Genomic DNA, 26,543 nt, shown 5'->3' on the forward strand with positions numbered 1-26,543 from the left:
GCTAGTATTCTAAACTGAGGCATCAATTGCCCTTCATGTGCTTTGATACCCTCTAACGTTGCAGACTGATTTCTGTTCCAATTGTAACAGAACAGATGGGACAAAAATGACAAGACTTTTGCAGTCTGTAAGGGGAAAAACTGACAGAAACACTGCACCGGCCCTTGGATCATTGAGGAAGGAATGTCCACTTTCATAGCACATCCATCACTGATTTTGCTGGTCCACAGAGAAAAGGACTTGAATATACACATCACAAATAACTTAGGGGCCCATTTGAAAAGGCGTGGGAGGGCCTACATGCATGCACCAAATCAGCACTACCGCCCGGCTAGCACATGAGCCGGGTGGTAATTCCGAGTTTGCCACACACCGAATCCTGCGGTAGAAAATAATTTTCTATTTTCTACCGCAGGCCACTTACCCTGCGTTAAACAGCAATTGGGGCGTGCTGCATGCTTATCGCGTGGGTAGCACATGAGACCTTACCACTAGGTTGATGGGTGGGGTAAGGACACGGATCGAAAATGGACATGCGCTGGCTTCAATTTTAGAGCACATCCATTTTCCGGCCCTTAAAAGATGGCCCTTTTTCCTAGATGTGGTAAAAAATGGCCCAGCAGAATACTAGCCAGGAAAAAAAGGAAAAGCATATCTGCTTAATTATTTAATTATAAGGATGATTCTCCACTCCAAAGCCACTGGGTTCAAGTATAGCATATCCAGGAAAAGTTAAAAATAGCATACACAAACACAAACACAAAAACAAGGCAGCATGGCTTCAACGCTAGTAGCCATATTGTCAAGGTTTGTGGACCGCTTGGGTGGGGGGAGAAGAGGCATGGAGAGAGAGATGCTGGACCATGGACAGCAGGGAAGAAATGTCAAGACTTTCAGGGGTAGGAAGCAGAGCAGTGATAGACCTGCAATGGGGAATGAGAGAAAGCCCACCTCTTTAACATTGCTTTTGACTCATAACATTGCTTTTGACTCATAACCACTTGTAACCACTCGCCTCCACCTACCCTCCTCTCTTCCTTCCCGTTCACATTAATTGATTTGATTTGCTTATTTTATTTATTTTTTGTCTATTAGATTGTAAGCTCTTTGAGCAGGGACTGTCTTTCTTCTATGTTTGTGCAGCGCTGCGTATGCCTTATAGCGCTATAGAAATGCTAAATAGTAGTAGTAGTAGGTTCGTCTGACCTCACCTGCAGTGTTTCAGCCCCCGGATTTTACAGACTGCACCCAAATTTCTGCGTGCAAACAAAATGACTAATGAGCTTGGAAACATCAATAACTGGGTGCTAACAACTAATTATTGATGAGAACTGGCAGTGTTAAAAATCTGCATAAACATTTTGCTGCATGCTATTCTATAAAGACACGGTGCCTAACTTCAACTGCGTGTGTCTGAAAAGAGGGTGTGGCCAGGTGGGGGGCACGTTGGGGGCATTCCAAAAAGTTGCTTGCAGATTTACAGAATTTGCCTAAACATAGAAACATGACGGCAGATAAGAGCCAAAACAGCCCATCCAGTCTGCCCATCCTCAGTAACCCCTAACTCCTCCTAAGAGATTCCATGTGCCTGTCCATGGCTTCCTTAAATTCAGACACAGTCCTCGTCTCCATGACCTCCTCCTGTTGGATTATGGCTGTCAGATGGCCAGTTTTATTGAACATTATGAGCAGGATGATTTTGGGGGGACTTAAGATGTTTTTTTGAAAATGTCCCTCCAAATTGGCAAAGTTATCCATTTTAAACTTGGGTAGAATTTGAGGTATGTTGTGCACCCCTAAACTGGGCACCAGCATTTGAACTTGCTTTTAGCAGGTGTTAAGTACAGTGCCCAGAAGTTAGGTGCGTTCCCTTTATAGAATAGCGCTTAGCGCTCACAGTTTTCAGCACCATTTATTGACTTTTCTCCTAGATGTATTATACCTCAGTGAACAGGTCAAAAATAGGAGGATGCTCACCAATAACGCAACTAATTAGAGACCTAAGCTATAGGTTGCAGGACCAATCTGACCTCCAAAAATTACCTCCTGATGCATTTGCAGTCTCTCTATGGCATTCTTTTCCCGGGACATCAGCCCCTCAGATTTCATTTGGAATCTCTTCTCCAGTTCTTGCTGCATGGCTACCAGTTCTTTACGGGAGTTCTCTTTTTCTTCCAGTCGAATCTTGGCTATCTCAACTTCCTTAAAATATTGCAGCTGATCCATTGAAACAAAAAGAAATATGAATATCTTGGTCAAAATCTGTTGGACCTGTAATTCTCTATGAGGTCAATTTTTAGCCACACTGGGCCTTATTCTATAAAGGCTATGCTCCTAAATTACAAGCATACACTATACTCCAAAATATATATTCTCCTAATTTAGGAGCGTAAATTATGCTCACAAATTTAGGAGCACAACCTTTATAGAATAAGGCCCAGAGTGTTACATAACAGATGACCTGTGAAAATTTCAAAGAAGTGCCTATTTTAAGTCTATTTTGTTTAAAGTTATATCGATTTTCTATTATTCTTGCAAGGCAGTTCTACAGCAGGCTGTCACGAAACACCTAGCCACCCACCTGGGGCTACTTCGCGGCCACTTAGAAGGTCTGTTCCCAGCACACAGCTCATGTCCGCCTGTACCTGCCGCTTGTGCACTAGCACTTTCCTCCCACTGACCAGGTCCCAATCACCTCTAGGCGAGTCTCCCACTCTCAAATTATTCCCAGTGATTCCTAGGTTACTGGGGCCACACTCCCAGTGGTCCCACAGTTCCTAGAAAGCACCCACAGACCCAACGAACAAACCACCAGGATTCTTAGTCAGTACAGACAATAAACTAAAAATGTTTATTGTCATGAAAAATTAGAACAAAGAACAGAAAAGGTGCAATCAGCAAAAGAATAACAGGTAACTGAAATATGGATCAATTATAACACTATCTAAACATTTGTTTCCTATCTAAATAGTACCTGGGGAGTTCAGGACATATAGCTGCTCACAGGTTATCAAATATAATTGTTCACAGGGTCTCAGCAAAAAGAACTTTCTCTCTTTTTTCCCTGGCTAAGACTGGGCAGAAGCCAGTACATCCTAGATGAATTTGAGCTCCTGGGCCAATCAAAGCCCAGAACAACAAGTTTTAAAAATAGCTGGCCACGTCACTGCAGGTTACCTCGTCTGTTTTAACTTAAGAGGGAACAGTCATTTGTCTGTAACAGCTTTAAACATAAACATCCACCACCTGCTGGCCAAACTAGAGAAATACACTTCAAGAAATAACCAACACAGTTTCACAGGCTTACAACTCACTGTTTTGTCACACACTGTGTCTACTGTAAGCCTATTCCATAAAGCAGTGGTTCTCAACCAGTGTGTCCCTGGAAATAATTACAACTGCTTCTTCAAAACCATGCTGCCATCAGTCCCAAATAGAAATACTTCAGGTCTGCTGTCTCTATGTTCTGTTTGTGACATAGTTTCTGAGTATTTGGAGGGTTTTGTGTTACTTCACAGTATCTGACAGTAGAGGGATTTTGTGTTGCTGTTTCTGAGGTGACATAAGAATTTAAAAAACATATATATGTTTTGCATTATAAGCTGTATAGACTCAAACATGGATAAAAGTTTCTCGACTTGACAAAAAGGTTATTATGAATTTGCCTACTATACATCCCATATGGAAAAGCTGTATGCAACTCATCAGTCCCAGATTTCTCACTGATAAAGATCAAAACGTTTTTGAAAAAAAAATTAGTTATGAGCTGTTGTTAAAATTAAAGTAAATTCTGTTTATTTTATATTGATATTTCCCTTGTCTCATTTTTAACAATTATATATTTAGATTTTTTTTTTTTGCTCAACTGTGAATTTTAGGGTCCTTTTACTAAGGTCCGCTAACAGATTTAGCGTGTGCTAAATCCTAAGAAGCCCTTAGGTATAAAATTGGCTTCTTAGCATTTAGCACCTTACGCACAAACATTTATACAGCTACAGGGCTGGTGTAAGTGGCCATACCTAGATGTACGAACGTCTTTTGTCACTTGCAATAGTATTCTGAAAAGAAAAGTAGGTGTCTACTTTTCTTTATAGCAGTGGTTCTCAACCTTTCTTCTGTTGTGACACACATGACACAGTGTTCATGTAACAGTGGTTCTCAACCTTTCTTCCGTTGTGACACACGCGTGACACAGTGTTCATGTAAGTGACACACTAAGGGGTCCTTTTTGCTAAGATAAAATAATAGATTTAGCGTGCACTAATGATTAGAGCGTGCTAAAAGCTAAAACCACAAAACAAAACAAAAGAGTTAAAGTGAGACTTGACTGGGTCCCTTGCTTCACACTCCACTGCACTAACCACTAGGCTAACCTGCTTAATGCTTTGTTCAGAATGGCCATAATTCCTACAGCTGACATATGGTCTGGTATCTCCTTTCAGTTTTACTTTCAAGGGAGAGGAGGGGGACTTGAGGGATTAAGGAGGAATGATGCCTTAATCCCTCCAGTGGTCAGCTGCTCAATTAGAGAAACTTTTTGCAACTAGGATATGGCGAACAACTGTGCCTTAACTCCGTCCAAAATCTGTCTCTGAACATGTCTTCATCTGGGTCACACAAAAGTACAATCCCTTGTCACCAAGCTGTTAAATGCATAACATCCAAGATACATTTATAAAAGCACTGGTATGCACAGAAATTCTTTTATAAAATTACTACTGAAGGGGCTAATTTTATGAGCTCATTTTAGCTCACCTGTGGCAATATATACACATAAAATGTTTTATTATAAAATTAGGTCAGGCATAGTAGACCTGAATATGTATACCCTAGAGAAGAGGAGGGACAGGGGAGATATGATACAGCTGTTTAAATACTTGAAAGGTATTAATATAGAAATAAATATTTTCCAGAGAAGGGAAAATGTTTGAGGTTACGAGCGGTAGACTTAGGAGTAATATTAGAAATGTCTTTTTCATGGAGAGAGTGGTTGATGCCTGGAATGCCCTCCCGAGAGAGAAAAAAAACGGTGATGGAATTCAAAAAGGTGTGGAGATGAACACAAAGGATCTCTAATTAGAAAATTAATGGTATAAAAAAACAAAACTTAAAGGGTTACATGTGTGTGTTTAGATGGAAACTCTGGCTGTATCAACTAAGGCTAGTGCTGGGCTAGCTTGTACGGTCTGAGTCCCACATATAGATATCCGGTTTAGTATCAACGTAAAGTCCAGTAATTTGGAATGTGACAGAGCTGGGCAGACTTTTACGGTCTGTGTCCTGCAAATGACAAGACAGATTTGGATAGGCTGAAGTGAGCTTTGAAGTTGCCATCAAACGGGTGGACTTCTACAGTCTATGTCCCAGAAACACCAAAGAAAGACCATGATCAAGTATATAATATCACGTTCATTGTTTATTTAATCTTGAATTGATAATGAATGTGACTGTTGGACAGACTGGATGGACCGTTCAGGTCTTTATCTGCCATCACTTACTATATTACTATAAAAGTACATACTTTGGCATGCACGATCTTTTAAATGTTGCCGGGGGCTCAATCAGGGGGAGTGTGGGCAGAGTCATGAAGTGCATCCACTGTTTATAAAATAATAACCGTTAAGCCCGTAAAAACGGGCGCGTATTGCAGCCCTCCCCTGGCCTCACCCTGTCCACCGATCCTCCCCCCCATGTCCAGCAACCCTCCTCTGTGCCCTGCTCTCATCCCAAGTCCAGCAACCATGGCCTCTCTCCCTGCCCTCCCCCCATGTCCAGCTACCCTCATCGCCGCCGCTCCCTCCCCCCTCCGTGCCGGGCCCCCTGCACTGACCTGACAGCGCCTCTCACCTCCGTGTGAAAGCGCTACAGGCAGCAGCAGAGCGATCTGCTGCTGCCTGTAGCGCTTTCACACGGAGGTGAGAGGCGCTGTCAGGTCAGTGCAGGGGGCCCGATACGGAGGGGGGAGGGGGCGGCGGGGATGGGGGAGGAGGGTGGAGGTTGTTTCACGCGATGTTCCTTTCCAGGCGGCAGCGGCTGCGTCTGACAATTCGACTCCGTTTCCCTCTCTGTTCCGCCCTCTGACGTCATGACACGAGGGCGGGACAGAGAGGGAAGTCTGTACTGCACATTTGCAAGTGAGTACCGCCACTTGCCGTTTATATGTTTGATGCTAATTTACGCATTTTCTTGCACACTCAGTGTGTTAACATTTATGCCTTCTCTCAAGCAGGGTGCCTTCAATACTAGCACGATCTCTGCAGGATTTGCGTTAATATTTTATAAAAACTTATAGACACCTATGTGCCTTTATAAAACAGGACCAAAAAAGGCACATTCCTGTTCTATTAACCTAGATGCCCTGTTGAAAAAGAAAGAAGCAGAACTTTTGCACTCTGTCATTTAAGCACTGCCATTTGGCAACTGGTGTTTGGGCACAGCCCCTTGGGCGCCTATATGCTGGCGCCAGACTTTTGGGCACCCAAATGGCAGACCCCAAAAATCAGGCTGGTTCTTTGGGACCATCCCTCAGGCTGCGGTCCTCAGGCGCAGAGAATAGGTGGGACCTTCTTTCAAGCGGTGGTCCCCGGAGTGCAGAAAGGAGGCAGGACCTTCCCTCAGGCAGCGATCCTTGGGGCAGGAGGGGGGAATCTGTGCTCCCCCAGGTGGAGACTGTGAGGGAGGACAGGCTTCCTAAAGAGCCCTGCCCTTCCTTACAGGCACCACCTAGGACAGCACAGATTGCCCTGCTGCCCCAAGGACCACCGACTCTGAAGGAATGTAGGACAGCATGACTGGCTCCCCAAAATATCCAAGATGAGGACAAAACACCACCTTGAATAAAGGCAAATGGAATTTCACTTTTTAATTGTATATAATTTGCCAAAAAGGTTGCCTTGAAAGGCAAAGCAATGACTGCAGTTGAAGACATGGCCAAATGTACCTAAAGAAAAAGTAGGAATCAGTCATGCTGACCTGCATTGCTTCAAGGGGAGCACGGGAATGACTATTTTTTCCTTCTTTCCCAAAAGGAGTCAGACACAGTTGCAGAAACTGGTTAATAACATAAGAATAGCCATACTGGGTCAAACCAATGGTCCATCTAGCCCACTTGTTTCCAACAGTGGCCAATCCAGGTCACAAGTACTTGGAAGAAACCCAATTAGTAGCAACACTCCATGCTACCAATCCCAGGGCAAGTAGTGGCTTCCCCCATGTCTATCTCAATAACAGACTATGGACATTTCCTCCAGGAACTTGTCCAAACTTTTTAAAACCCAGATACGCTAACCGCTGTACCACATCCTATGGCAACAAGTTCCAGAGCTTAACTATTCTCTGAGTGAAATATTTTCTCCAATTTGTTTTAAAAGTATTACCATGTAATTTCACCGAGTGTCCCCTAGTCTTTGTACTGTTTGAAAGAGTGAAAAATCGATTTTACCTGTTCTACTCCACTCAGGATTTTATAAACGTCAATCATATCTCCCCCTCAGCTGTCTCTTTTCCAAGCTGAAGAGCCCTAACCTCTTTAGCCTTTCCTCTTATGGTAGGAGTTCCATCCCCTTTATCATTTTGATCATTCTTATTTGAACCTTTTCTAATTCTGCTATATCTTTTTTGAGATGTGGCAACCAGAATTGAACAAAACGCACTATGGAGCAATACAGAGGCATTATAATAATCTTGGTCTTATTTACCATCCCCTTCCTAACAATTCCCGGCATCCTGTTTGCTTTTTTGATTGCCACCACCACCACCACACATTGGGCGGAAGATTTCAGGGTATTGTCTACGACACCTAGATCTTTTTCTTGGATGCCGACTCCTAAGGTCGACCCTAGCATCAGGTAACTATGATTTAGATTATTCTTCCCAATGTTCATCACTTTGCATTTGTCCATATTAAAATTTCATCTGCCATTTGGTTAGCCTAAGGCACGGAGTTTACAGGCATAAGTGCCACTACAGTAAGTCTTTTTCTTGCTGCACAACCCAAACACGGAGCTTCTGCCATGCAGATGTTGCTTCCGTTACTGCTCAAGGCAACAACTTAGTTCAGAGACAGAGCCCAGACAGGATGTTTTAGACCCTGATGCCCTGTGCCGCCCTGTGAGAGTGGCACAGTACTTCATGAAGGACAACACGTCACACCCTGTGAAAATGGCACATGGTGCTTCATGGAAGCTACCACTGTATGGCTCAGGACTAAGCCTTCAATGTGACTTATTTTGTGGTGCCTGTGTTTCTGCAGTTTATACTGCTCTATGAATTCTTCATGCTTCTATGGAGAGAAAGTTTGTATTTAGACAGAATAGCATAGAGATGAACTTATTTTGCTCATCGATACTCCCCGCCGGAAGTCAGTGCCAGGGAGGAGGAAAAAAAGTTAAGAGGTGACTTTGATGCCGCTGTTTGGTGCTCAAACGTAATTTTCTCCCGCAGTGGCACTGAAAAGCAATGCCAAAACAGCAGCACCCGAAAGTCACGTTCCCTAAAAAGTACCCTCCACAGGTTCAGACCTTCATTGTGCTGCATATGTGCTCCTTTCTTATACCTTTGTAGCCATTTCTGATTGAAGCTGCTGCTCCATTTGTTTTCGGCACTCAGTGAGCTTTGCTTCTAAAGACTCCAGCCTCTGACGCTGAGGATAAATTTCTGCAAACTCTCTGTCAATCAGCCGTAGCTTGTCAACTAGAAAAATAAAAAGTTGTTAGTGAGCAATATAGAAAATATTCTGCTAATAAGCACTAAACACTATCATCTCTCTCACCCACTGATTCATGCTCACCCTCATCCTTTTTTTTGAGCCTCTCCCCTCACTCTAGGTCCCTCATCCCAGTCTTTTATTTACATCTACCAAACTGTTATTCTTTTCTCTTCTGTCTCTTTTTAGTACTTCAGGCATGAATACTTACGTCCAATCTTGAAAAATTCTTACTATTTAATTCTCCACCAAGTTATTTTTATTTTTGTTACATTTGTACCCCGCGCTTTCCCACTCATGGCAGGCTCAATGTGGCTTACATGGGGCAATGGAGGGTTAAGTGACTTGCCCAGAGTCACAAGGAGCTGCCTGTGCCTGAAGTGGGAATCAAACTCAGTTCTTCAGTTCCCCAGGACCAAAGTCCACCACCCTAAGCACTAGGCCACTCCTCCACTCCAGATCCCATCTTTGTTACTTTACAAGTTATGGGGAAAGCTCTTCTTTCATTGGCCACCAACACTCAGGCTTTTAGGTCCTTACACTAGGAAGCTTACCCTTTGCTATTGCACTCTACCTTCATCAGTCTTCTGAACCTGACCAAGAGGTCCTCTTAACTTCTGTCTCCTTTTCTAAAATTTCCCTTGGCTTGGATCCTGTCATGCCTAACTGCCTGCTCCCTCAGATTGTCTGGAAAGGTGTTCACAATGCCTGTCACCCAGTCAAAACTGCTGACACAGCCTCTCTCTTCTCCAAACTCGCTCTCAGAGTCCTTTAGTTCCCCTTCTTCAGGTTGCGTAATATATCTATTCTGATGAAACATAGCTCTCTGTCCCTTTTCCTTCCATTCCTGATCTCACATCTAGAATACTGAAGCTTCTTTTATTGACTCTTGACAATCTTGAGCGTTCAAACTTCCCCCCCTTCCCCCGGTTCTTTAATCAATTCATTTTTTATCTTCTTCGCCACAGAGGAAGTATTGTTTGGATTACCCTTTGATGGAGATCCGTTTCCCCTCTTCTTACATTGCTGCAATTGCTAGCACCTGCAAATTTCAACGTTTTATATTGCTCAACATAAAAAAAATAATAATCTGCCTACTTCTTTCCTTTTAGCTCAGGCCTCTCAAGGATCAGTTACAGGCACTTGTTGTATAGCAGAGAAAATGGGAGTGGCCTAATGATTAGAAATTTGATCAATGTCCAGGTGCATGAGTCAGTACTGCTCTTTATGTGAGCCTGAAAAATCATTTTGTCTTGCCGTCTCCCAATCTGGTTTTCCCAGTCAATATTTTTTAAATGACATGTTTAGTTTCCATCAGCCATACGAATGGTCTTTCTATCAGTTTCTAGGTCCCTAAAAACCATGTCAACACCGCACAGCTTTTTAATCCATGAATAAAAGGCCAGTAAAAAGGCAAACTCCAGCTTACCTAGAGATTCCCTATATGGTTGTGTTGAGATGGTCTGAGTTTCTACATCATGACTTTCCTTACACATGTGGTGATTTGTCAGTTCCATCAGAATCTGCATAAGGAAACCTAGAGAATTCATACATGTGTGAATCAGAAAAATGAACCATTCATATCCCAACAGATTAATATTTAAATAGCTCACTAGTTTCCATGCAACAGCCTCAAAGTTTTGGCAGCTATGTAGATTTTCATAAAGTTGACACTAAGACACAAAGGGATGGAGATAGTCACTGGGTGTCGAATTAAGCATGGGAACATGCAGGGCTTAATTTCTGGGAAAATGGCCTGCTGTGTAGTTCTGACACTTTTTTTCTGATTACAGAGCACAAAGGGTGTTCTGCTCCAACCCCTCCCTTACAGGCTGCCTGCAAGTAAGAGGAGGGGGAGACTGGAGCAGAGCAAAGAACAGTCCCTCCTAAGCCAGCATCTCCTCCTGCTGCTGCTCCTGCCTCTGGCCCACCCTGGCTTGGCAGTTCCTCTTCCTTTTTGTTTACAATTTAAGACCTGGAACACATATGCTCATGGTAGAGTAAGGAATACAACAAGAAAAGTTTCTAGAATAAGAAGTAATACCCTTCATGTCCTCAAGCTTCTCCAGATGACAGCTGGGATATGTCCTGAATAATGTCAGCCAGAATAACTGGGCAAACCAGACAGGCCAAGAGGTTTCAATCTGCCATTATACACTATGTTACTATTTTGCTATGTGAAAGAATAACAAGGAAGTTGAGGTGGGGGGTAGGGGGCAATGTGCTGGCAAGTATATGTACGTAAGAACCTCCACTACCCTAACTGTAGAGGACTCAAATACAAATCAATACATGCATCTACCTTCACATACCTCTGCACAAAAGCATGGAACAAACTACCGAACACTATAAAAATAACATGTAACTTAACAAACTTCAGGAAACTACTGAAAACACACTTGTTTGAAAAAACTTACAATAAGAATCCTCCTTAAAAACTGATTATATCTAAACCAACCACCTACCGATCCTTCTGAATTGATTATATTAGCCATATTATCATTATTGATCATCATATATTATTATTGTCCTTTTTTTAATTTTATTATGTTTTATGTACATTACTCCATAGACTTATTTTCCTTATTTCTTATATAGTAATATGTTAATTTAGAACAAACATCTTCCTCTGTTCATAACTGTACATAATGTAAGCCACATTGAGCCTGCAAATAGGTGGGAAAATGTGGGGTACAAATGTAGCAAATAAATAATAAATAAATAATCATATATCTTCATATGTGTTCACTGTAAGTAGACTTCGAAAAAAAATGAGTGGTAACAATATATCACACCATATATTTTTTTGTATCCAAACCTCCTCCTGGGGCCAATCTTGGGAGAAGCAGAAAAAGTGTCAAATGAAGGATCTACTTGTATGTTTGCTTTTATAAATGTATTGGGCCAAATTTTCCACTTGCATCGTTATTGGGTTAAGCACTCAAGGCAGTCTGGAAGACGCAGTGAGAAAACAGAAGGGCTTCAGAATACAAGTGACAGTTCTTGAGCACCTGGCATTAACTGGAAAGCTGATGGTGAAAGATGCTGAAAAGCCAGGTTTTTTTGGCAGAGAGGAGGAATGATGCAGCAAATTGGTTCAGGAAAGGGAAATATTTCAGGACAGGTGGAACGCTGAACTCAGTTGTCAGACCTGTGAATGAGGAAGGAGCAGATAAAATGAACAATGCTACTGATTTGTTAGGGAATTAAGGGCTTCATCTAGTACCTGGAATAACTGGGTAAGAAGTCTGTGTTGGGAAAACAGACAGGCAAACTAGAAAAAGTAATTGCACTGCCATTAGTACCCTGGTTTAAAAGTAGTGTCGGAAAGCTCCACTGGGACTGGGAGTGTTACTGACCAAGGGCTCAGGAGAAAATAACCACCAATTAGATTAATCTTGAGGCTAATTTTTGTGATATGTAGCGATAGACAAAGTCAATAATTGCAAATGAAGTGCTGTAAGTTTCCTGTACAAGTTAAAATTATTTATTTATTGGCATTTGTATCCCACATTTTCCCACCTATTTGCGGGCTCAGGGTGGCTTACAATACGTTGTAAACGATGGAAGTACAATTAGTTGCAGTACAATTATGGGTTACATTGTGATGAGTTATATAAGAAAGAGTAAATTCAGGATATCATTAGGGGATAGAACAGTGGGATATAACAGTGGTGAGTTAAGAGGGGGACAAAACAGTATCGAGGGAACAGGGAGGTCTGACAATTTTATCTGTGGTTAGGGTTAAAGAGTGGTGAGAGCGCGGGAGAAGAGATTTCAGAGAGTGTATTGGTGCGTGTCTAATAGATTGTATGGGCTTCATGTGTTTTGATCCTTGCCGTAGATTTTCTCAAAGAGATAAGTCTTTAGTAGTTTGCGGAAGTCGGTCAGTTCGTAGATCGTTTTCAGGTTGCGTGGTAGTGTATTCCAGAATTGTGTGCTCATGTATGCGAAAGTCAATCCGTGCAGTGAATGTATTTTATGCCTTTGCACTTAGGGTAATGGAGATTGAGGAAGGTTCGGGACGATCTTTTAGCGTTTCTGGGTGGCAGGTCTATTAAGTCGGACATGTATGCAGGGGCTTCACCGTGAATGATTTTGTGGACTAAGGTGCATACTTTAAAAGTGATGCGTTCCTTGAGTGGTAGCCAGTGTAGTTTCTCCCTTAAGGGTTTTGCACTTTCGTATTTTGGTTTTCCAAAGATGAGTCTGGCTGCTGTATTCTGGGCTGTTTGAAGTTTCCTCAGTATTTGTTCTTTGCATCCTGCGCATAATGAGTTGCAATAGTCCAGGTGACTGAGTACGAGTGATTGCACTAGACTGCGGAAGACAGATCTTGGAAAGAATGGTCTAATTCTTTTCAGTTTCCACATGGAGTAGAACATTTTTTTTGTTGTGTTGTTCGCATGAGTCTCGAGAGTTAGGTGGCGGTCGATAGTGACTCCAAGGATTTTTAAAGTTTCTGAGATTGGCAGATTTAGTTTAGGTGTGTTCATCGCGGTAAATTTATTTGTGTTGTATTGGGAGGTAAGTATGAGGCATTGAGTTTTTTCTGCATTCAGTTTCAGTCGGAATGCATCTGCCCAGGTGTTCATGATGTGTAGACTTTGGCTGATTTCGTTAGAGATTTCATTGATGTCTTTTTTGAATGGAATATATATCGTTACATCATCGGCATATATATATGGATTAAGGTTATGGTTAGATAGAAGTTTTGCCAGGGGGGTCATCATTAGATTGAAAATAGTTGGTGAGAGGGACATACGAGAGCCCATAGGTTGTTGTATACATCAAGAAAGAGCAGAACAGCTGTGAACTTTATTGCCTCTTTGAAACTGCTCTTGGATTAAGTTGTGCAAGGGGGCTATATGGCAGCTGTGAAGTTGCCAATTAGAAGCTCATGGTGAAGCATCCATTTAAAGTAGTAAATAAAATATATAACAAGAACACCAGTGTCCTGCCTCTTCTATGGAAAAGGGAAATTATTGAGTTTTTTGACCAGGGGAGCTAGAGACCAGCTTGTGAAAATAGATACAATGCAGTAACTAATCAGCAGGTCTAAACTAAATAACAGCTGAATATCACTGCTAACCAGATAATTTTTAATGGCCACCTACGTTCCACCCAACTATATTTTAAAAACTGTACGGAGAAGGGCGTTATGCATTGGTCACCTGGCCGCCAATATATAACTCCCAGTCTGAAAACTGGCTCGATTATCCTTAAAAGCTGCTTGAACATTTCAGGCTATGCTATAGTGGTTGTAAAACCCGAAAACTAGAAATTAGAACCAAAAATGTTTAATTTCTCAATTCTAAAATTTGGGAAGCCCGTTCTCAAAAGTGTCTTGAAATTGACATGTGCAACCTGGTTTTGTAAATAGTAACAGATGAAAAGAGTATTTCCATTTCCCACATATCATTTGTTAAACACTCACAGTTTCATACCTTTTTTGTTCTCTTGTTGAATATCTGAAGTCTAGTGAAAAAGAAAGATTACACATTACCATTCTGTTCAAACTGTTTAGTCACTAATGCTAAAGATTTGAGATTACAGAATCTAAAGAGAGGCTTACTAAGGATTTGTAGAGTTTTGATTTGGGGTTGATCTTCATCAGCTGCAGAAGGTCTTGCACAGTGAACAGCTAGACAAATGTGCAAAAACATAAAACAAAACCTTAATATTTAAATGGCCAAATCTTGGAATGCAATACAAAAAAAGGATCTGCTACTGATAAATGACAGGAACTTCCTCCAACGGAGGCTGTCTTCAAATTAGCAGGAAAAAAGGCCTCAAAGAGCTTCCAGGTCTTCAATTGATCTGCAGAAGCTACACCGGGTATCAAGACTCTACTTTCATCCTTGGCCAAAAAAACCTGCTTTGCGTTATTTAATTAACAAAATTGCTCGTGGATACAATGTATATATGTGTACTCCACCTTCATAGACAGTTCAATAGATTATGTAATACTCAATAACCCACTTATCTTTATAGTGAGTACTCTCAGATCAGCATGACGTGCTGTTAATTAGTATTTAGTCAAATCTTGGAATGCCCTCCCGCAGGAGGTGGTGGAGATGAAAATGGTAACAGAATTCAAAAATGCGTGGGATAAACATAAAGGAATCCTATTCAGAAGGAATGGATCCTCAGAAGCTTAGCAGAGATTGGGTGGCAGAGCCGGTGGTGGCAGGCAGGGCTGGTGGTTGGTAGGCGGGGCTAGTGCTGGGCAGACTTCTACGGTCTGTGCCGTGAAAATGGCAGATACTAATCAAGGTCAGGTATACACAAAAAGTAGCACATATAAGTTATCTTGTTGGGCAGACTGGATGGACCGTGCAGGTCTTTCTCTGCCGTCATCTACTATGTTACTATCCTGCTTATTTTCGAACGAGAAGGCCGGCCATCTTCCAACACAAATCGGGAGATGGCCGGCCATCTCCTAAACCCAGCAAAATCGGTATAATCGAAAGCCGATTTTGGCCGGCTTCAACTGCTTTCCATCGAGGTGTCGGCCAAAGTTCAAGGGGGTGTGTCGGCAGTGTACCGAAGGCGGGACGGGGGCGTGTTTAAGAGATGGCCGGCTTCGGCCAATAATGGAAAAAAGAAAGCCGGCCCTGACGAGCATTTGGCTGGCTTCACTTGGTCCCTTTTTGTTCATGACCAAGCCTCAAAAAGGTGCCCCAACTGACCAGATGACCACCGGCAGGAATCGGGGATGACCTCCCCTTACTCCCCCAGTGGTCACCAACCACCTGCCACCCAAAATGTCAGCCTCAAATGTCATACCCAGCTCCATCACAGCAGTATGAAGGTCCCTGGAGCAGTTTTAGTGGGTGCAGTGCACTTCAGGCAGGTGGACCCAGGCCCATCCCCCCCCTACCTGTTACACTTATGGTGGTAAATGTCAGCCCTTCAAAACCCACCACAAACCCACTGTACCCACATGTAGGTGCCCCCCTTCACCCCTTAGGGCTATGGTAGTGGTATACAGTTGTGGGTAGTGGGTTTTGGGGGGGGGGGGGGTTGTGGGGCTTAGCACCCAAGGTAAGGGGAGCTGTGTACCTGGCAGCAATTTGTGAAGTCCACTGCAGTGCCCCCTAGGGTACCTGGTTGATGTCCTGGCATGTGAGGGGGACCAGTGCACTATGAATGCTGGCTCCTCCCACGACCAAAGGGCTTGGATTTGGTAGTTTTTGAGATGGGCGTCCTCGGTTTCCATTATTGCCGAAAACCGGGGACGAGCATCTCTAAGGTCGACCATCTCAACAGAAGAAATATTTGGAGGAGATAGGAGATGCTGCAATGCGATTAATTTTTTTTAACCGTGATTAATAATTGATGCATTTATCCCAGTTAACTACGATAAACTTGAAACCCTATCAAAAACAATAACAAGTAAATACTAATTACAAACTGGCACAGAACATTTCACTCAAAAGACTCAGCACAGATATCAGTATTGGGTATTTCTAACCCTGGATCTTTTGGGTCATTATTTACTCTCATCACTGCAGAAGTAGTTATATATTGGGTAGGACAGCAGGCTAAGACCCAGGAAAGCCAGGGTTCAAATCTCACTATGGCTCCTTGTGGTCTTGGGCAAGTCACTTAACCCACCACTGCCAGAAGTACAAAATTAGACTGTGATGTTTGGCAGCTGATGTCTTACTTCATATTTATGATTAAAATGGCACTACAGCACTACTGAGCACTGCAAATTAAAAAAGAAAAAATATGTATTGTGATTGATTTGATCATATATAGGATATTCTGGTGTAACTGGAAAAAGTAGAAAAAATAGATCATTACTCAGTCAAGTTTTTTCACTCTGCTACCTTGCTACCAAGGCATTTTTCTCATGCATACTCTAATTCTGCCACTGTATGGTCTCCTACTAACCCCCTCCCCACCCCCACCCCCACCCCCTCCGAAGTCTGTTCCAGGTGACCACAATCTTTAGTGGAAAAAGTCCCTTAAACCTCTCTACTTTCAGCTTCATATGATCACCATTTGTCCTTGTATTGAATTTTTCATCTGATGGAAAATGCCACCTTCTTGTACCTTAACCATGGAGGGGGGCATTTTCAAAAGGATGTCCAAGTCAGAATTGGGAAATCCTGCTCATAATGTCCAAAAAACATATCCACGTCACAGTCATTTTCAAAAAGGAAATACATTGGGGTTTCCTGTTTGAAAATATATGAGAACGTCCAAAATGAACAGCCATTTCACAAACTTAAATTATGAATGCCAAAAATCTTGGGACAAGGATGTCTGTCTGACTGTATTTTTACAGAAATGGCAACACAGACATCCTTGCAGAGAGGAGGAAGCCTAGTGGTCAATGCAGTGGACTGTAAACCAGGGTATCTGGTTTACAGTTCACTGCACTGACCATTAGGCTACTCCTCAGACATGCTTTCTGCTTTGACCAGAATGCCCATAATACCTGATGCTGTCATAGAGCCTGGTATTCCTTTCCAGTTCTCTTTCAGGGGAGAGGGAGGGGGGACAGCAACCACTGGGGGATTCATGAGGGCTCATGCCTTAATCCCTCCAGTGGTCAGCTGCTCGATCAGAGCACTTTTTTTATACCCTGGATATGACTGAAACAGGTCTAAATAAAAACATCCTTTTTAAACTTGGACATTTCTTCTTGTTCGATTATTGTTGTTGGACATCCTAATTTTGGGCCCTCCCTAGTCCCCCCCAAAACATCCCCCATAACACATCTCCTTGCTATTTGGACGAACTGAAGTGTAGGATGTCCACATTTTGCCTTTCCAAAATCGCAATTTGGTTGTTTTTGGCAGATGGACATTTCAAAATGGCAAAAATAAAAAAAGTCCATGTGCTTTGAAAATATGCCCTAAAGTCTCCTAAATATTTTTCTTCCTTCTCTGGCCAGGATTCTAAAACCTCCTTGGGACACAATCAGCCAATCTGGGTTTCAGGATATCCACAAGAAATATGTATGAAAGATGTGTGTGCACTGCCTTCATTCATTGTGGATATCCTGAAAAACAGACTGCCTGGGTAATGTCTTGAGGAATGGATCGAGAACCTTCTTGGTCTAGAGTCCACCTTTAGCTCCTTCAGTCTGTCTATGTCTGACTCATAGCGCAGAGTATACACCAATTTTGTGGATGCTACTTTGCACTACTTCAACATTGTCAGTGTCCATTGGTTAATGTGGACACCAGAACTGCATATACTAATCAAGGCCGAGTATTTTTCAGTGCTTACTAGGGAACTAAAACTACACACAGATTTTTACAAAATGAACTAGAAAGTCACAATGAAAATTATTGCCCCCTAGGGCAGTGGTTCCCAAACCTGGTCCTGGAGGCACTCCAGCCAGTCAGGTTTTCAGGATATCCACAATGAATATTCATGAGATAGATCTGCATGTACTGCCTCAACTGCATGCAAATTTCTCTCATGAATATTCAATATGGATATCCTGAAAGCCTGACTGGTTGGGATGCCTTCAGGACCAGGTTTGGGAACCACTGACCTAGGGTAAAAACTAAGGATTTATACATGATATCTCTATATTTTCACCTCTTGAAAACAATGAATTCCCACTACAACCAAAATATTCAGTATACATTTGGGCAAAGGGATAGGGGACCGAAGAGCCGACAAATCATTACCCTATCAAGTAGCTCACCTTCTCCTGTTGTAAACCACATTCTGGGTAGAAAACTGAGAGTGAATATTCATAGCCAGATCGGTGCAGGTGATCTGCCACAAGACTGTTGGAGGCTCTGGCTAACAGCGAACCACCTTCGACAGCAAGAGGCTGTGAACGAAGTTCTCCACGAAGAGTGGGATTCTTCAGTTCTCGGATAAGTTGGTTTCGTAGCTGTGTCTGGCACAAAGCGTATGAATATAAGATTTAGAAAAGCAGGAAAGCAAGGCGATCTTTGCAACTAACTAACTCCCTCCTCTCCCCACCCCCGTTTGCTAAGCTGTGCTAGTGGCTGCCAAGCGCTAATGCCGCCACAGTTCATTCACGTGGCTTAGTAAACAGGGGGGCATACTCCATTTCGGTAGTGAAGGAGAAGGGGAGTTTTTTTATACCATTTGGTTTTCTCATATACTTATGAGTTTTTTCGTATGGTTTTTTTCTCGCTTCCTCTTCACTGGAACCTATGATATTATTCTACTCCTTAATAGTGGATTTAGCATTATTTGCAGCGTTTTCCCTATTTGGAGCGTTTGAGGTTCCTTGTTTGTTAATATGAGTACAAGGATCTTACTTGTTTGATCCTGGAGGTACAAGGTGAGACATCTGAAAAAACATATTTTCAAACCTTTTTCGAGACTTGGAATTTATATTAATACGGTTTGAATATCCCTTTTCTAATTTAGAGTGCTACTACTATTATTGGTAATTATTTACCACCTAATGCTATAAAAGTCACCAAAAATTGTGCGCTTGCCAAATTTACACATGCAATTTAATTGAACCTAATTAGCACCAAGAATTGGCTTTTAAAAAAAAAACAATTATTGGCACTAATAAGATTTAATTAGAACTTACGAGTGTAAATTTAGGTGCGGGATCTGTGCCTAAATTTTACAAACAAGTAAAAAAAAAGAAACAAAGGGGGAGCGGAAATGGGAGGGTCATGGGTGGAACAGGGGCATTCCTAGTATTTATGTGCGTTGTTATAGAAAATGGGAGATACGCACTTGTTAGGCAAATACATTTGCACCACGTTTCAGCTGGTGTACCTGGTCACACCTAAAGTTAGGTGCTAACCTTGGGTGTATGCGCTATTCTATAAACCAGTGTTTCCCAAGTCCAGTCCTGGAGTACCCCTTGCCAGTCAGGTTTTCAGGATATCCACAATGACTATGCATGAATTTGATTTGAATACACTGCTTCCATTATATGCACATCTCTTTCATGCACAGTTATTGCAGATATCCTGAAAACCTGACTGGTAAAGGGTACCCCAGGACCGGACTTGGGAAACATTGCTACTTTAAGCATGGCTTATGAACAGTGCTTTTTTCAGTGCCAACTATAGAATACACCCCTTAGCTTCACAATAACAAAATACCTTAAGTGTGTCCAGCACACCTCGGTTCTTAAACGTTTGATAAAGTCTTTTCCGTAGTTCATCCTGGGATAGTTCTTTCAATTCATGAGAAGCCATCTGGTTTTTTAAAAATCTAGTCATTTTAATAAAAAAAATAATATATATATATATTTTGTAACACAAAGTCAAAAAATATCCTCAAGTTTTGCATATGACAGGCTACAAGCAACCCCACATGCAGTCAATAATAATATTTCTGCAGGTACAATGGACTGTTTAATACTGTATGTAGTATGATGGGTTATATACAGGATAGCTGGAATGATCAGATGCAAACAGATTAATACAAGTTTAACTCTTATACATCAAGGGCAGGCACAGGGAAGCAAAAAAAGAAAAAAAATGCAAATAGTGATCAGTGTACTAACACTACTACTGTCCAACTTCTTGAGATAAGACATGAGCTTGTGAGATCATATGACAGATTCCATTATATCTGAAGAAGAGATTTCCGAGGTCTTGGAAGCTCAAGTACACTAGTGCTGTCCAATTCACGATTCGAATCGGTTCGTTTTGGGGAAAAAAATTGGGAATACCTCACCCAAACTGCTGCCGCTTCCCTGCCTCCCGCTGTCACCCAAGCCGCTGCTTCCCTCCCTTCCTCCCGCCCGCTGTCACCCAAGCTGATCTTGCAGCTTCCCTCACTCCCGCTGTCACCCATGCCGTTGCCTGCTTCCCTCCCTCTATCATCCAAGCCACTGCAGCTGTTGATGGAAGCAGCAGCAGCGACAAGATAAACTTACTACAGCAGGGACCAAGGAGATCTCTCTGTTAGCAAAGGTACTATGGCAGCAGCAGGCTGCCGTGCCGGCTTTGCCCCGGAACAGGAACTGACATCAAGGGGCGGGCGTGGCAACCATGCCAAGCAAGCCACCAATGTAAGCCAGTAGGCGGAGCTTTAGTTCACCGAAAACAAACAATAACAAACGATATAGCAAAAGATTATTAAAAACAAATGAGTGGTCCATCTGTAAAAAGTCTAAAGCTGTTCCAGTTCGATAGGCAGTGCTTTAAAAGATGGAGGACAAAAGATTTTATTTTTTTTACTTGACAGCTTTTTAATTTATTTGAAAGCTTCCCGTATCTAGATATTAATATCATGAAATAAAAATTGAATGTCACCAGAACAGCTTAAAAAAATTATTATACTTGGTAGAAACCGCAGTTATAACCTCTGTATTTTGTGCTCATTTTTCTTCACTGTTCTATACAATACAGATGCGAGAGTTCAGTGAGGATGTCCTATTTCTTGAGGGGTTCATCTTGTAATCTGCCTAGGGAAGCCTGGTATTATAAAGGTGGAATATACTGGAATTAAATGGAAGTAAAATTAAACTTTCATTTAATTGGGGAACATGGAATCACATCTGCATCTGTTTTGTTGATGTTTACATTTTAGATACACAAATGGATTATTCTGTTTTTAGGCATGTTACAGGGACAAGTTTCTTGCAGATCTCTTTTGTTTAAACATAACTAAATGGGCTATAAGCCCCTAATGCAGTCCATTGGTTTTCTTACATTTTGTTCTTGTGATGACTTATACTGTGCCAAAACTCATCTCTCTGCTATCTGGTCAATAATAAAAGCTCATTGTGAACACTATCCACCTAAAAGGTTGTTTTCTGGCTGTGCGTGACAAATTGTGATATTAAATAAGTAAGTATGTGTTTGTGTCCCTAGTCATGCATCCAAAGGATATATATAATCCTTTCAAAGTAGCCAGTTAATTGTTTAACTTATTAGTGAAACATAATCACAAAGGCAGAATATGGTCATATTTTCAATGTGGTAATACTAGGACCCCGCTAAGGAACAGGTTATTTTAAATTAGTCTTCACTGGACCAAACTTGTTTGCATTGTGCCACCACCATCCAGCTGGATAGGCAGTATCTTATAAGGTGGAGGATAAAGGATTTTTTTTTACATGTATATCCCACATTATCCGAAGCAAACTCGGATTCAATATGGCTTACATTTGAAAATACAGTGAGACAGAATAATAGAATTCGGTTATATCATGGGAGCAAGTACATGGATATGTCTGAAACATTTAACAAAGATGAGATTACCATATATACCCAGCTGGGCATTTAAAGGTTTGTCCTTTAATGATGCTGCATGTTCAGATATCACAGCCATAAGTATAGATAGTTATTCAAATATTATCACATGTATACACCAGAATAGGCATCCATACACACACAGCAAAAGCAAACAACTTCTACAGAGTACATCCAAAATTTAATTTTTATTTTCTCATTTCCCTCTTCCAAAATTCCAGACAGCAGATGTACAGATCAGCAGGACCCAAAGCAGTCTAAAACAAGTAAAACAAAAACCCCACTAACAACACAGTTTATACTTAATTGTTCTATCACCCTTAGAATTCATCTTTGGGTTTAAAAAGCAGAACTATGTGCATGTAAGGAGTGGATAAACCCATTAAAACAAAGTTTACAACAAATGTCATTAATAACTTGGTGGCTAATAATGTGCTGAACTGGACAATGTTGGCATATTTAGACTGCCTCTGGATAGAACTTCTGCATGAAGGAAGCCCCTACCTCATTATTCAATACATATCTGTGAAATAATAGTAATAAAAAAAGCATGTGCATTTTTATAATATACCACTGAATTCCACAAATCAAAAAGAAGCAAGTTCCCACATGCCATCTTTTTCTTTTGATGTAGGAACAGGAAAAAAAAAGGTGTTAAATGATCCCAGTTTCAACCTAATGTTTTTTTTAATTGTACATATAAATAGTAAGTCTGATTTTCATAACATGATGTCTATTTTGGTGGCCCTTTACTAGGTGAAAACATCTCTGCATGAATACAGGGAGCCCCTATAGCCCTCCAAATGACACAATTTCAAATGTAGAACAAATTACTACTCTAACGGATGAAACCAATACTTCCTCTGTGCACATCCGTATGCTGCACGACAGCATGTTTGAAAATATTAGTGAGATTACATAAAACTGCTACGAACAATAAAGAACAACAACGAGGATGCAGCAGCTCATAGAGCTCCCTCTCCTTCTCTGCACATATTCAACAGACTGCTAAAACCTGTCGTTTCTTTCTCTATAATATCAGCAAAATTCGCCCTTTCCTTTCTGAGCACACTACCAGAACCCTCATCCACGCTCTTATCACCTCTCGCTTAGACTATTGCAACTTGCTTCTCACAGGTCTCCCACTTAGCCATCTCTCTCCTCTTCAATCTGTTCAAAATTCTGCTGCACGACTAATATTCACTTCACTGGCTTCCTATCCGTTTCCGCATACAGTTCAAACTCCTCCTATTGACCTATAAGTGCATTCACTCTGCAGCTCCTCAGTACCTCTCCACTCTCATCTCTCCCTACATTCCTCCCCGGGAACTCCGTTCACTGGGTAAATCTCTCTTATCTGCACCCTTCTCCTCCACCGCTAACTCCAGACTCCGTTCCTTTTATCTTGCTGCACCATATGCCTGGAATAGACTTCCTGAGCCGGTATGTCAAGCTCCATCTCTGGCCGTCTTCAAATCTAAGCTAAAAGCCCACCTTTTTGATGCTGCTTTTAACTCCTAACCCTTATTCACTTGTTCAGAACCCTTATTTTATCATCCTCACCTTAATATTCCCTTATCTCTTGTTTGTCCTGTTTGTCTGTCCTAATTAGATTGTAAGCTCTGTCGAGCAGGGACTGTCTCTTCATGTTCAAGTGTATAGCGCTGCGTACGTCTAGTAGTGCTATAGAAATGATAAGTAGTAGTAGTAGTAGTTTGCTTGTTTTGTTTTGAGTGTACTAAATGATGGCTGCACAGGGATGGGGAAACACAGACTAACCTAACTGGCTTCAACTTTATGATGTTGGATGAAAACAGATGGTGTCTAAGGCAGGATGACAAACCTATGAGCTGCTGCAGCCATGTTGTCATTCTTTATTGTTGGTAGTATTTTTATTTAATCTCACATTAAAACTACACCACTAACCCACCCAGCTATGATAGTCCCCTTCTATACTATCCTCCCTAACACCTTCCTTCACTCTTCCATTACTCAATCTTTGTACACTACCAATTGTATCTGATATACTGTAATGATTATGTCATAACAAAACTCTGTAAGCCACATTGGGTCTGCAAATAGGTGGTAAAATGCAATAAATAAATAAATAAATAAATAAATAAATACAATTTTCAAACATGTCAGCTTGTGCAGAATACAGATGTACACGAGGAAGTTTAATAATGGAATAAGTTTTTATAGGTAAATAAGTAAATTGTTTTATAAATCGTTATCAGTATGCATTTGAAGAGGCTGGTTATAGGGAAAGATGCAAACCAAATTTATGTGCACTGGTGCTGTCCGATTCACTCAAAATTTTTTCGATTTGATTCAATTTGATTTGCTCATATGAATTATTTTTTTTTATTCGATTTCAATTGGATTCTGCTTTACTGAAATATAGGGGCTCATAGACTCAGACCTATGCTAATATTATAAAAGACACTACCACAAACAGCAGAAGCAGTTGAACATTTTAAACATTCATGAAAGCATTTGCAATGACAGGTTAAACTGCACCAGCGTCTACTTTTCTAAAATGTCTAAACTATCTCTACACATTGTTCAGTATTAAAATTTAAGTTCAAAATATACCCTACCACCAACACTGTCCTTTAATGATGCTGCATGTTCAGAAATCATAGCCGTAAGTATAAAGTTATTCAAATATTATCACATACATACACCTAAACAGGCATCCATACACACATTGCAAAAGTAAACAATAACTTCTACAGAGTACAACTAAAACTTAATTTTTATTTTCTCATTTCCATCTTCCAAAATTCCAGACAGCAGATGTACACATCAGCTGGATCCAAAGCAGTCTAAAACAAGTAAAATCAGAAGCAACAGTTTATACCTAATTGTTGCAACACCCTTATGATTCACCTTTGGGTTTAAAAACCAAAATCATGTGCATGTAAGGACTGGATAAAAAAAAATTAAAGTTTAAAGCAAATGCCCTTAATATGTAATACTTGGTGGCAATAATGAAACAGTGATGAAATAGTCACATAGCAAGCAGCCTGAGCCAACAGATTCATTTTCCATTGAACATAATTAACTTCGTATGCACTTGGCAGTTAATAGTGTGCTGAACTGGACAATGTTGGAACATTTAGACTGACTCTGGACTTCTGCATGAAGGTAGCTCTGCCCTCATTCAATATTTGTCTTTTAAATAGTTGTATTAAAATATATCAAGTGCATTTTTATAATATACCAGTTCCTACATGCCATCTTTTTATTTTGATCTAAGCACAGGGAAAAAAAAAAGATTTTAAATGCTTACAGGTTTCAACCTAATGATTAATGTGGGCTATAATGTCATAAATAAGTAAATAAATAAATAGAAACTCTGAATGTTGAGCACCAGATTCTCATAACATGATGTCTGTTCGAGAAGTCCTTTACCAGGAAAAAAAAATCTCTGTACTACTACTACTACTACTACTTACAGTGCTAGGGTGTCCCTATAACCAGCCCCTCCAAATGACACACTGATTACGATTCATTCCGTTATGCTTCCTCTGTGCACATCCCTATGCAGCAGAAGCTGGCATGTTTGAAAATGTAAGTAAGATTACATAAAAATACTACCAACAATAAAGAACTACAAAGCAGATGCAGCAACTCATAGATTTGTCATCCCGCCAGGCGTGTCCTGTAATTGTTTTCATCCAACCTCCTTGCATTGATGGCTTGATTGGCACGGCTGCCGGTCCTGCCCCCTGATGTCAGTTCCTGTTGCGGGGCAAAGCCGGCAGCCTTCCTGCGCCAATAGGGAAAAGATCTCCTTGGGCTCTGTTGTGGTAAGTTTATCTTCTTGTCGCTGCTGCTGCTTCCCTGTTCCAGCAGCTTAAGTGACAGCGGAAGGGAAGTAGGCAGCAGTTTGGGTGACAGCGGGAGGAAGGAAGGAAGCAGCAGCAGCATGGGTGACAGCGGGTGGGTGGCTAAATCCCGATTCTTTTCCCAAAACAAATCGATTCGAATCGTATCGTGAACTGGACAGCACTAATGTTCATAAATGCACACTCCTAGTCCCTTTCTCTTCTATCCCAGAAGTAAAATACAACTGTTTTTCGTTTTGTTTTTGTTTTGTTTTTGGGGGGGAGGGAGAAAATAAAACAGGAAGGAGAAGAATGGTTAGAACAGAGATTAAGGGGGCCTTTTGCCCCATGTCAGCTCCAGCTCCTCCTTTCCCCCAGGTGCTCTGTTGCCAGTAGAAACAGAAGGAGGGAAAAGACGAGCAGAAACAAACTCAGGCCACAATTATAACGCCTGTGAATGACTTGTGGGGAGGGTGAGGATATACATGCTAAGATTAGGGGATGAATGGCAGGTGGATGCTGTCCTCTTCCTATCTCTCTGAAGTCAGGCATGCAAAGTTGGGCTGTTTGGTAACATTTTATTCTGGAAGGTCCATGTTTCCTTATGTATTGCAGCGGGTATGAGAGGACTGGAACTAGTGTTGTTGAAACAGGGTTGCCAGAGAGATGGAGGGGAGAGCGACTGAAGCAATGTGGTTGTGGTGGGGGTGAAAGAGAAGTGGTGTAACGGGAATAGGTACAAGAGTCAAGGAGGTATGAGAGCTGGATGGGAAAGGCGTGTAAGGAATAAAGTCAGAAGATAGTGTTGAATTGGGGCAGACATCA

General features: G+C 41.4%; 2 protein-coding genes across 7 annotated transcripts in view; one reads left to right on the forward strand and one right to left on the reverse strand.

The window, feature by feature from the left end:
* OFD1 (OFD1 centriole and centriolar satellite protein) overlaps nt 1-20,640 on the reverse strand; it is a 136,260-nt gene extending 115,620 nt beyond the window's left edge. For all 5 annotated transcript variants that reach the window (XM_030201583.1, XM_030201582.1, XM_030201581.1 and 2 more), the window contains exons 1-8: nt 20,565-20,640; nt 19,783-19,894; nt 18,381-18,581; nt 14,280-14,348; nt 14,152-14,182; nt 10,134-10,241; nt 8,555-8,691; nt 2,044-2,217 (exon numbers count right to left, since the gene is read on the reverse strand). In XM_030201583.1, the coding sequence (XP_030057443.1) occupies nt 2,044-2,217; nt 8,555-8,691; nt 10,134-10,241; nt 14,152-14,182; nt 14,280-14,348; nt 18,381-18,581; nt 19,783-19,878 (816 nt within the window). In that variant the 5' untranslated portion in view covers nt 19,879-19,894; nt 20,565-20,640. The remainder of the gene's footprint in view (nt 1-2,043; nt 2,218-8,554; nt 8,692-10,133; nt 10,242-14,151; nt 14,183-14,279; nt 14,349-18,380; nt 18,582-19,782; nt 19,895-20,564) is intronic.
* Nucleotides 20,641-25,595: 4,955 nt separating this feature from the next.
* The window catches only part of TRAPPC2 (trafficking protein particle complex 2), a 41,807-nt gene continuing 40,859 nt past the window's right edge, over nt 25,596-26,543 (forward strand). For both annotated transcript variants that reach the window (XM_030201584.1, XM_030201585.1), the window contains exon 1: nt 25,596-25,700. The gene's annotated coding sequence lies outside the window, so the exon portion shown is untranslated. The remainder of the gene's footprint in view (nt 25,701-26,543) is intronic.

Source organism: Microcaecilia unicolor, chromosome 4, assembly GCF_901765095.1.
Source record: "Microcaecilia unicolor chromosome 4, aMicUni1.1, whole genome shotgun sequence".
Taxonomy (NCBI): Eukaryota; Metazoa; Chordata; class Amphibia; order Gymnophiona; family Siphonopidae; genus Microcaecilia; species Microcaecilia unicolor.